The sequence below is a fragment of the Leuresthes tenuis genome, unplaced genomic scaffold (assembly GCF_036924035.1).
Source record: "Leuresthes tenuis unplaced genomic scaffold, fLeuTen1.0.hap1 SCAF_6, whole genome shotgun sequence".
Taxonomy (NCBI): Eukaryota; Metazoa; Chordata; class Actinopteri; order Atheriniformes; family Atherinopsidae; genus Leuresthes; species Leuresthes tenuis.
Genome location: NW_027325360.1, coordinates 17095939 through 17107599, shown reverse-complemented (window position 1 = coordinate 17107599; position 11661 = coordinate 17095939). Strand labels below are relative to the sequence as shown.

The 11661-nt window shown below is 42.9% G+C and overlaps 1 protein-coding gene across 1 annotated transcript in view; it reads right to left on the bottom strand.

Annotated features, from left to right (window-relative positions):
- Window positions 1-88: 88 nt before the first annotated feature.
- smtnb (smoothelin b) overlaps window positions 89-11661 on the bottom strand; it is a 45118-nt gene continuing 33545 nt past the window's right edge. The window contains 12 exon segments of the mRNA XM_072387888.1: window positions 89-1655; window positions 2596-2639; window positions 2641-2773; window positions 4200-4351; window positions 4517-4643; window positions 4732-4908; window positions 5001-5073; window positions 5173-5235; window positions 5468-5647; window positions 6462-6494; window positions 6678-6753; window positions 6977-7162. Coding sequence (XP_072243989.1) covers window positions 1502-1655; window positions 2596-2639; window positions 2641-2773; window positions 4200-4351; window positions 4517-4643; window positions 4732-4908; window positions 5001-5073; window positions 5173-5235; window positions 5468-5647; window positions 6462-6494; window positions 6678-6753; window positions 6977-7162 — 1398 coding nt within the window. The 3' untranslated portion in view covers window positions 89-1501.

Below are 11661 nucleotides of genomic sequence, written 5' to 3'. Positions count from 1 at the left end.
ATTTCTCAAGCTGTAAATTGCCCATAAATATTAATGTTATCTGAATACTTCGATGCGTTTTTTGAGACAAAGCAATAGTCCCAAAAGATTTTTTTTTCTCACATGGTTTAATTGTTAATTCACATTCAAGTGTGGTGCACAGAAACATGAAAAAATTTATTTGAGCTCTTATACACACACACACACACACACACACACAACTCGCAGGTTGGTGGAGGGTTTAAGTTTTCTTTTGAGTAGTCCTACAACAATTTCCTCAAATCTACCAAAACAGAGCTTAGAGGAATAAGTTTAGTAAAAATCAACTCTGAAACCAAATTGAAAAAGAAAAAGGAAAGTAATTTTACAAGTGAAAAAAATATATATAATCTTTTAAAACCCTGTTAAATATACAATTTTCAGTCATGACAACTTGTGTTCATACTGAAAGCCGGCTTTCAAAAGTGAAGTGACCCCAGTTTTTTTTTTTTCTTTTCTTTTGTTCCCCACAAAAAAATGCGGCAGTTTCAGCTTATCAACTTACTTTGAGCAGAAAAAAACGTTTAAAAGCAATAAAAAATATCTAAAAAAAAAAAAAAGAAAGAAAATCTACTCTATCATAAATAAAGAGCCATTTAAAGGAGTTGTGAGTAAGTATCTGGCAGGTGGCACAGTGATGCTGTGGGATAATGCGGGAAGATCATCTGCGAATTGTTAGTCAGGCAGCAGCAGGAGACAGGTATGTCACCAGTGTCTGACCCATTCACGGTGCAACTGCACCACTATTGCTGTTAAAAAGATTAGATGTTCTCAGTAGCTCTGTGGAGTTCAGAAATTAGATTATACTCAGCACTCGACTGCAGTAACACTGCTGAATCAACTTATAAACTAATAATATCCCTGCGCTCATGTATTAAACATTAACAGGCTAATCGATAACACCAGCATGAGAATGACAATAACTTAATCAAAATGCTTGAAGCAAAAAAAAAAAAAAGTACCGAAATAAACAGCAGACGATGCATCGTGCTTTGGGTGTTAACAAGAGAAGTGCCGACAAAACTGCAATAATCACATACAATAATTACAAAAGACTAATGGAGAAAAGTGTTGGTACAAATACTTCCTGTACACTGGCAAAGTGACAGCTACTGCACATTAAAGCTTGTATGAGTACAAAAAAAAAAAGGTGGGGTTTAAAACCTTAAAAGGTCTTCTACAAACTTGGACACTCTTACTGGAAAAAGGTAGATTCTGTGTCAACATAGTCTGTGTCCAGAAGGGAATAAAACCATGATTACACGTCACCACTGCCAACATCTATACTAAGTAAATTGACACAAATACACAAGCGCGCACACACAATCCTCAATTAGTCCATCACAAAGGTGCAACCGTTGTCGTCATTAGGTGATATGGGTGGGGTGCAGGTTGGGATGGGTTTGGTGAGGGGTCAGGGTTGCTGTGAAGAGAGGAGGGGAGACCGACGCCTCATCCAGTCTGAATGCCCACTGGCTACAGGTCAGAGGTCACAGGGGCGGCCCATGGACATCTCATATCTGCGCAGGTGGTTGACCAGAGACTGTACGTAGGTGAAGACGCATTTGGAGTCTGGTTTATTACCCATGATCATCATGTCCTCCACTTCCAGCAAAGGCATGCACTTAGCGTAGGTCCTGGGAACAGGCATAAATGACAGCGGATGAAAAAAAAAAAAGAAAGAGGACAAACAGCTGGGACAGGAGACGGCCAGAGACTGACGAGGAAGGAAGATGTATTTTCAAGCCATCATATTTAATTTGTGATTATTTATATTTAGTCATCCGTTAAGTGCTTTTTAATTGGTAAATAACTAAACTGGTTTAGAAAAGGTATAAGCTTGTAAACATTCCTCAAACTGCCTCTTCATTAGTCTAATCTTAGTCTAATCCTTAATCTCTGTTTTTCTTTAAACAAGCATGTGGAAAACCTTTTAAAAGCTCTGTATAAATAAAGTCTCGCAGTGCAGCATGTTTCAATAAACAGTCTTGGGAACGATCTGAGCTACGCAGCAAGTGACCACAGGGAGGCGTAATCACCGCACACTGTAAACCCTCTGAGTCAAAACAGCATGGGGATAGATCTCTTGCAGGAGACAAGAAATGTCAACATGAGCATTATTTTGTCATTCGAGGAATTGCAAACAAAGGTTACACTGTGCTTTGCTTTTACAGTAGCTTTAAAAGGCTAAGCCAAGAGCATAAACACCTGTTGCTACATACTTTAACAGAAGTCAGCAGACAAAAAAAAAGCTTTTTTCCCCCTCTCTGCTTTGTTTCTCACCCTCCCTGTTGGAAACATTGCAATACAGCAGCTCCTTTTAAAGTGCTGAGCTGAAGATGATCCTGGCTCTCAGCCTGGGCCATAGTCTGGTGATGCAGAGATGCACACATGAACACAAACACAAAAACCATGTTTGGTGCTTTGGACCTCAGTAACTTACTCAGATAAAATATCCAAAAGCAGCCACTAAAGGAGTTAACTGAACTAGTTTTGTTAGCTGGGAAGAACACACACTTTCTCCATCCCCTTCAGAACCAAAGAGAGGCTCCCTCAGAAGCTCATGCCCCATCTCACCATAGCTTCAGTTTTAGGTGGGGTGCGACTCTAGGAGGAATTTTTGGTTTTAACCAGGCCCTTCGTCACCAGACCCCTGTAGAACTCCTGCAGGTACGTGTAAACACACTTCCAATCTGGCTCACGCATCTTCACCATGTCGTCCACATCCAACAGCTGGGGACAGTCCACTAGTTTCCTGTGCCCCACCCGAAGGTGAGGGTGGTGAGAGGGGAGGTGGGAGAGGAGAAAGGAAGACCCAAACAAAGGGAGACGAAGAAGAGAAGACAGGACAGACCACGGATGACAGATAAAAGAGGGAATGTGATAGAGAAGTGTGGGAAGGAGAAGAGAAAAAAAACAAAGCCGTGAGCAGCCAATAAAAAAAAAGATTCAAGAGTGGGAAAACAGGGGAAAAGAAAGAACAACAACAAAAAAAACATTACATTCTGTGTTCACAAATATATTCATGAGTTGACATGCTTCATGAACATGACAATAGATACAGTCTGTGGCATACATACATACTTGAGACAAAACAAAATGTCAAATGAGCTTCAGGTGATGCTCATTTAGATTTTTTGTTTGTTGTTGTTTTTTTCTGTGCTTTAAGGCATAAATTTTGACCATATCAATAGGACTACGTCACCAGAAAAAAAACAACAAATCTGGAAAAAAACAACAACAAACGAACAAATAAAAAAAAAACAACACAAAGGTAAAACCATACGGTGACTCTAAAAACACAGTTGTGCAAAAGATTGTGTGTGTCTGAGTGCGTGTTGGGACCCCAGATCACAACAAAGTGTAGGTAGGATCTGCAGTGGCTGGGGAAGCAAGTGATGATGCAACACAAAAAGTGGAAAGATAGGCCGCTGAGCCTGAGTGGCAGTCCAGTGCAGAGAGTAAAAATAATCACTAGCAACATAAGTTTGGACATCCTCCTACTTGGAGCATGTGAAGGCACACACATAAGTGGGTGGGTCATCACAAGTGATAATGGCACAATGCAGAAGGAATGAGAAAAGCAAAGTCAAGAAATCAGGGATAAAATGGAGGGGAAATATCTGAGGCAGAGAGCTTGTCTGCCTTTTAACCTGTTGGCTTTATGCGAAGGGTTTGTTCATGGGTCTTTGGCAGCAGACGGAGGGTGTCAGAGCAGTTACTCATAGCGGAGGACGGACAGAGAGGAGATTTAGAAGCAGAGTTATTGGAGTAATAAGGAGCTCACTCTGCCTTGAGGGAGGCTTGAAAGACCTGTGAGAAACAGGGAGAGTTAACACTGAGGCATCAGTTCAGGTCGGCCTCTTGACTCTAGTAGGTGTTGGCAAAGAGCTGAGCAAAAGTAAATTTCATTGAGAAAGAGGAATAGCGACATCTGTATGAAAGAAAAATGTGTTTGGCCAGGGGCTTGTGTGTTAAACTGGATCGCATTGTTTTGATTATTTTCTTTATTTCTGTTTCTTCCCAGAGAGAAGAAATGAGACGGCTGTAGCTTCTTCAGCTGGTTTCTCTCTATACTCATTCCCAACCAGAAGGACCAAATCGAATACACATCACAACTGATGAGGTTTCTCTATTGGTTAGTGAAAAAAAAAACAAAAAACAGTCTGCTGTGCACTCACTCTGCAGCGCTGAAGGCCACCTCAAAGTTTTGCCTGCGGTTGCTGGGGCTCAGGGAGTCGTAGTCAAAGGCGTCAGGGAAGAAACTGTGCACCAGGGCACAGAACGCCATGCCATTGCTCCAGCTGGATGAAAAATTCTGAATGTTCACATTCTGAGGGAAGAGACAAACACAGCAGATATGGAGGCAGTGACAGATAGAACAAGAATCCCAAAGAATGAAAACATTCTCTCAGGCCTGGTTCAGCTGGAGCTTCATTGGCCGATAGTGAAGATGAGCACTAAACACACAGAGTATTGCTGTGGATGGCTGGCTCACCTCATATGAGCGCGTCTTGGCACGACACCAGTCGAGCAGCATCTGCTTGATGGAGTTTGCATTGGGCACACCAAAGCTGGTGGAACGCTGCACCCTATTTACTTTGGCCACAGCCTGATTTCCAGGGCTAAAAGAAAAGTTAACATTGTGTTAATATTTACATGCTTTGACCTGCTCCTTCACTTTGGTCACAGTGCTTCTTTGTTTATCCTTACCCTCCTCCCTCCTTCTCCAGCTTCTCTATCATAGCTTTGCGAGACTGCATGGCAGACGTCTTTGGCAGCGTTTGAGCCCTCATCAGCTCCTTGCGCCTCTCCGCCTGCCGTCGCTCCACAGCGGCCAACCCACTGCTGCCGCTTCGAGATGAAGTGTCATCCTCGCGATCGAACACACTGGGGAGGTGACATGTGCGGCAAATTAATTTGTGAGAGTGTTAAAATGTGCAACGGTTTGCGTATTAACTGGCCGATGCTTTGTGACCCACCTGCCCACTTTTTTGCTTGTGTTAGAGGACGAGGAAGAGGTGTAGCTGTATGATTTAGACTGGACTGTTCCTCCTGAAAACAAAAACAAAGAAAAATATCCATGAATTATGATGTATTATTATTCCTGTGTATAATAATGAATTAATTACAAATAGCAAAGTAATTACTCACTATCGGTTTTCTGCACATAACTGGTCTCCACTACAGTGCTGCGAGTTGATCTGCTCCCATCATCTGAAACCCACCAAACCACACATTCAATTATTTGGATTCCATTGGACAGGCCAGAACTTCATGACTAAGCATCACCAAAACTTCTGTTTCATTGACAGCTTAATTTACTGCTTAGTTTTTAGCTTTTGTAACCCTGTTTTCCAATTTCTACAGCAACAATGCTGTTTATGTTTTGGATTTGTTAACAAAAAGTACTAAAGACAAAAGACGGATTAGAAGGGGAAAAAAATACCAGACTGTGCAAAGCGGTTTGTCTTGGTGACTTGGCTGAGGGTTGAACCATCTGCTGACTTCTCCACCTTCTTCATCACCACTTCTTCAGCTCCGGGCCCAGCGCGACCTTTCTGCCCTCGGTCTTCTCTCTGCTGCCGCAGTTCTTGTAGTCGAGTCTCACGCTCCTTTTCTCTCAGGTCTGGAAGAGAGGGCACGAGGGATAATGTCAATGGAAAAAAAATTTTAAAAAAATTTAAAAAAAAAAAAAAAAAAAAAAAAGAGTAGGAGGAGGGGGCTAAGAGACCCTAAACAAGTTGACAGCACCTCTTCTGACAACCACAAAGATTAATTAAAGCAGCGCTTCCAGAGCTGAGACTGATACATTTCCTATGTCGTTCCACAGGACTGTACTTTCTCTATGCAGGTGGGAGGTTTAGCAGACAAGAAAAGGATGTCAAACAATGCATAAATGTAACACATCAAAGAGAGCAAAAAGCACTTAGTGCCGTGTCCAAAATACTGATACCTGCACTTGTACATTCAAGCTTGGACCTTAACTGGTAATTACACTAAGCACACGGTTCAGTGTTAGTCTGAAACATTATTCTTAATCTAATTTTAGTCCTTATTTACCCAAATGTTAGGGAACCAGGGGGAAAATCAATCCTCTTAGTGTGATTTAACCTTTACAGATGTTTTACAGAGCAGACTCAGATCTCAGAATCAGTGGCAAATCCGAAAGCTTGATGCAACAAAAGTGTCCTCTAAAACCACAAAACAAGTGCTCACAAACAGACAACACTATAAATGTGAAAGTGAAGATGTTACGCTAACATTGTTACTGAACGTTAAAACACAGGATTCATGCAGATTAATAAAAATGTCATCATCATCCACTACATCTGAGAATATATCAAATCTGTAGTGGCATGACAATGACATGATGGGCACACAGGAAGACAAACCCAGGCAAAAACAACGTATTGATGCACACTGCAAACCACCTGTCCTACCCATTTCCTCTTGAGTACATCCCAGCATGACCTCTGAGGGCAGAATGGATACATTTAAAGTTTGTTTTTTTTAGGTATAAGAAATTGAAAAGCGAAAAGCTGAAAGGAAATTCAGTTTTTCTCTAAACAGGCTGCATCTGCCTTGTAAAAATTGGAACGACAGCATTCAGGTTGTAAGAGCAAGAAAATGAAAATAGATATCTGGCTTGCAGCTACCTCTCTTTCTCTTGCGAAGGTCTCTCATGGCTGCCCGGATCATCTTCCTCTCCTCAAAGTCTTTTGACTCATCAAGCTGCAAAATGATAACAATCGAAAGCAAGTAAACACAGAGAGGCCATTCTCTGCAAAAAGCCAAAAAGGAATGACTTAACTTAAACATGCATAGAGTTGAATCTTTAGTGTTCATACACTAGTTCTCCAAATGACTAAAGTGGCTGTAATTAATTAATTAATTAATTTCAAAGTGATGCTTTCAAATTTAAGCAATCTTGAACTGTAACGTGAGTGCAAAATACCATTTTGTCAAGGAGCTCCTCATCTTCGATTGCAGCTAGCTTTTCGGCTGTCAGTTTTCCGGAGCACTCCACAGTTTTGGTCTGAGTGCTCGAGCCATTGGGGATGGCTGGGATGTGATGCGCCATCTGCACAGATGGCCCAGCTGAAAATACGGGCTCAGAGGCAACAACGGGCTCCGTCTCCATCTGTAAAACATGCATGCAATAAAAAAAAAATAAAATAAAAAAAGGCACAAATATAGATGCATTTAATAATCTTAGGTTTTGGAGATCATGAAAGATAACTGTGACCAATCAGAGAGCTCTGTCTAAGCACTGGTCAAACAAGAGAAACACATCTGAAGCTGGCTGACATTTATTTCATAATAAGCATAAGAGGATTTGGTTGAACGAATCCAGCCACAATAGAAGTGAAGTTTCCCGCCCTCTAATCTCTTTTTGCACAAAGACTGCCCACTCACCATATCTTCCAACTCCCCTCTATTTTCAAGCCCTGCCAGAGAGGGGGGGGGCAGTAAGGGCATGGCAGTGAGAGAAGCTCTGCCAAGTTACTGCTCAATTAGTTTAAGGGGTGTGACTGACAAAGTGTCTTAATAACACCAGGCTCCACTATTGCTTTTATGTGACACTATTGCTATTTGTCAGGGACAATGCATTAGGGGGAATAAATTCTGACTAAATGCCATCCTTTTTGGTATGTGCGGAGGAAGAACTAAACAGTGAAAATCTTGATATTTGCAGGCATATTCTGAGTGGCTACAAATCCCTCAGAAAACCTCTTAAAAAGTTTCATATGGTGCTGAATGCCTGTGGCAAACTTTAGGCTACACCTGTGGTTTGAGTACTATAGTTATAACTGAGTCCAGGTTTAGATATAGCCCAGATAACTGGCCTCATTCGTATCCACAGCTGCTGTACCCTCCCTCTCTGACAGCCCCAACCAAACAAGGTTTCACCAGCAAGGGACAATGCCCAGTACAAGCACAGAGCTGTGTGATCAAAGGTGGCCCATGGTTTTAAGACTTTACAGAACACAGAGTTCTGACCCTTGGGGACAGGCTGGACTGAGAGCCACTTGACCGACGAAGAATGTTTTGGGACACAACACAGCCAAAACACAGGCTCCGAGTCAGCCACTGAGGGAGTGTATGTGTGGGCTGAGAAACTCCCAGATAAACCAAGAGCTAAGGTCAAGTTTTTTTCTGTGGCGGAAGAAGGCCAACAACTATTATGCTCACTTTTTTTTTCCCTTCTTCTTCTTCTTCCCTGCAGCCACCTTTATGGAAACGGCTGATTGGCAGACACAGCTGTTTTTTTCAGGACTAGAGTAGAACACAAACTCTGCTTAACTGTAGACGATGCAACAAATGTTCAATAACCCAAAAAATGTTATCAATGCAAACACAGGGTTTGTTGTGGGATTTAGCAAATAAGTCTGGAGATAAGTTGTTATCCTAACAGGTGTGAAACTGAACATTCATCTCAACTCTGTAACAGGAATGTAAGACCTTCAGTTCCACTCCTGTTCGACCAACAGACAAGCAAAGCATGTTCATAGTTTGCTTTTTTAATCTGAGTGATTGAGGACAGCACAAACAGCACAAAATGCCCTGAGCAGCCAGTTCACCTCTTGGCAGGAACTTTGCAACATTGTTATTTTCCTGCTCCCTTTCTTTACAATTCTTTTCTTGACAGTAACTATCAATATAACATATCTGTGGCCAACCACAAACTGGGGCTACTGTTGCTGTGAAATGCAATCATTTTGTCCTCCACACTGAAGTGTAGCCACTCCACAGAACACAGACACACACACATACAGGCGGGCCAAAACACACACACACAGAGGCACATGGCGTTACAGGATTGGAATACCTCTGTGGCGGATCGCATGAAGTCCTCCACATAAACACTATCTGTCAAGACTGACTGACAGCTGAGACAGTCAAGCTTTTTTTCAGTTGAAGTGAGGACACAATGAATGACTAGAACCAACTGAACGCTATGAGGTGAACAAGTAGGTCAAACAAGTAGAACACGGATAGCGTCACCGGCATGGCACGTAAAAGTCATGACCAGCTGATACACAGATACTGGCAACATTGAAACGAAGGACATTTTCGTTGTTCAAGTGGCTTATTTGAATGAAATAAAAGGGAATCGTGATCTGATGGATCTGTGCGGAGCAATACCGTGCTGTTGTTGGAAGATGTGCTCGCCATCAGAGACGGAGCAGAGAGGGAGCGGCAGGTTGCAAAGGTTGGTGGGTGAGGGATTGGCGATGGCTCTGACTTCAGAGGAGTGCTAGTCTCAGGTGATGCAGCGAGTGAGTCTTGGGTGCTTGGTATAGTTTCCTGGGATATGCTTGTCTGGCTATGCAGAGTACTAGCTGGTGTCTCCGAGGACGTAGTGGATGGAGAATCTCTGGGAGTGATCAAAATATCCTGCAGAGCTTCAAATGCAGCCTCCTGGTGCATACATGACAACGCATCACTGGATGATGCTTTGCTTTCACATGGAATTGAACATGAGCTTTCCTTGCTGTTGACTTCATTTAGCATGGGATTTGGTAGTCCCATCACCTGGCACAGGGCCTCCACTTGCCTCATCATCCTTTCTTGCTCTGTCCTCAGCCTCAAGTTTTCCTCCTCCAGCTTGGTGATGGACTCAACCAGAGAAGCCACCCGAGCTGCTGCCTCCTCCAGACGGGCATCCACTCGCTTCCCAAAGGCCTGCAGGTCACTGTGGATCTCCCCCACAGCACACTGCAATGTTAACTCAACATGTTTATCGCCACACTGTTCCTCTTCATACTCAGCTTCTTCCTGAGCAAGCAGATCCCCAATCGTCTCTTCCAGGCCAGACTCGGCACAAGCTCTATCTGGACTGCCCAAAGCCTCCGAAGGCTGTGAGGCTGTGAGGAAGTCCAGGTTCACCCCAGGCATGGCCACAGAAAACAATTTAGTGTTACACCAACAAATGTCCTCTTAGGTCTGAGGTGAAAGATCAGGGAACGTTATGGCCTTGCTCAAAACAGTCAAAGCTTTCCTCTCTGTCTGTTTGTCTGAGACCTTCCGAAATGATGCCCGTACTTTATACCCGTAGAAAGACCTCTCTTCGCCAGAAGACACCCCGAGAGCCAATGAGCATGCAGTGACTCCTGTTTCCCAGGCAGGCCCCACCCACCTATTTCCAGGTGCCACGAACATGTATATTTATCTCCCGCCTCACCATTATTCCACTCTGCCAGTCACTCTTAGAGAGGAGGTGAGAGGGGCAACAATTTAGAGGACCCACCCCTCCCAACTTTTCTTATATTTAGGCCACGTCCTTCACACCTCGACTGGAAGGCAACAAGGGTTTAGATGTGGCTCTTGGCCAGGGCTATGTTGAAAGAGTTACACATCAGCCTTTCACTCCTCTTAAATCTGCTTTCTAACAAAATGCAAGCGAGTCCTGACTAATCAGCTCACTTGTTTTGTATGACAAAGACTGAAAGCAGATGTCCACAGGGAAGATCAGTCCATGAAGGGCAAAACATTTAGAAGCATGACAGAGCAGGCTGGGTGCCCAGAGACAATAAGCTGGGGCCCAATTCTAAACCGCTTTGGGCAAGGATGTTGGAAAGGACATCACAGCCCTTTTCAACTTGTTTCAGACTTATTGACAATGTAAGAGTACAGCTGCCGCAGCGTTAAATTACGAGAGCTCACAGAAGCCTGCATGTTCTTCACATTGCTTGATGTTCTATTACTCCTTCTGAATGCATGCTTAATGACATGCACATACATGACGAGAACTGACAGTGCAAACAGATTAGAAGACTTCATTGTCACATTGTCATTTAAGATCAAAATAACTGTAGTCCAGTAGAGAACAAAATGTCAAAGGGCAACAGTTGTCTCTGGACTTAACAGGTTAGCAAAACAATTCCCTGGAAGAATCTAGCCACAAAGGAAAGTGGGGAGAAATGCACACTGCAAGCAGGGAAAGTGGGTCAAACCCAAGATGAGATTGCTCTAGTCTTACACTGGGAGCATTTCACCCTCAACAAAGCAAGTAAACTGAAATAGGAAGACAATGGAAGGAAACACATGCAGTGTTCTGCGGGAATACAAGATGCATTAATTATCACAGCAGAAACTGATCAATCTAATGAAACTTTCACAGTGACATCAGGTATAATTCGTTTAAAAAATTAAAAAATAAAAAATAAATAAATAGTCCAACACAAGCACCAACCATAAAACATTGCACAGATTTTAATCCACCGAAGAAGCAGGGAAATCAGATTCTTTCTGTGACACATGTAAACTGGTTGCATAACAAGCATGTGTTACAGATCAGTAGCAGGTAAACAAAAGGGTCTTTGTCCATCTGTGGGACAGTGAGGCAATCTGTCAATGACTGTGGGTTTGTGTGTCTCTGTTCACGCAGCAGCACTTAGCCAGTGTGACCCAGAGCTTAGCAGCCATCTCTGTGACTTCAGGAAGGACTGACTGGACTGTCATCACTCTCATTACAAAGCAAAGACAGGATTTATGTTTGTGTTCAAGGCCAAGCACAGTGATCAGCTGCTTAGATGAGCAGGACCAGCTGTGATCACAATAATTAGCTGTTGGTCTCACCTGCTCGAAAGAGAAACACTAAATGCATCTCGACCTTGCCAATAATTTAATTTTACC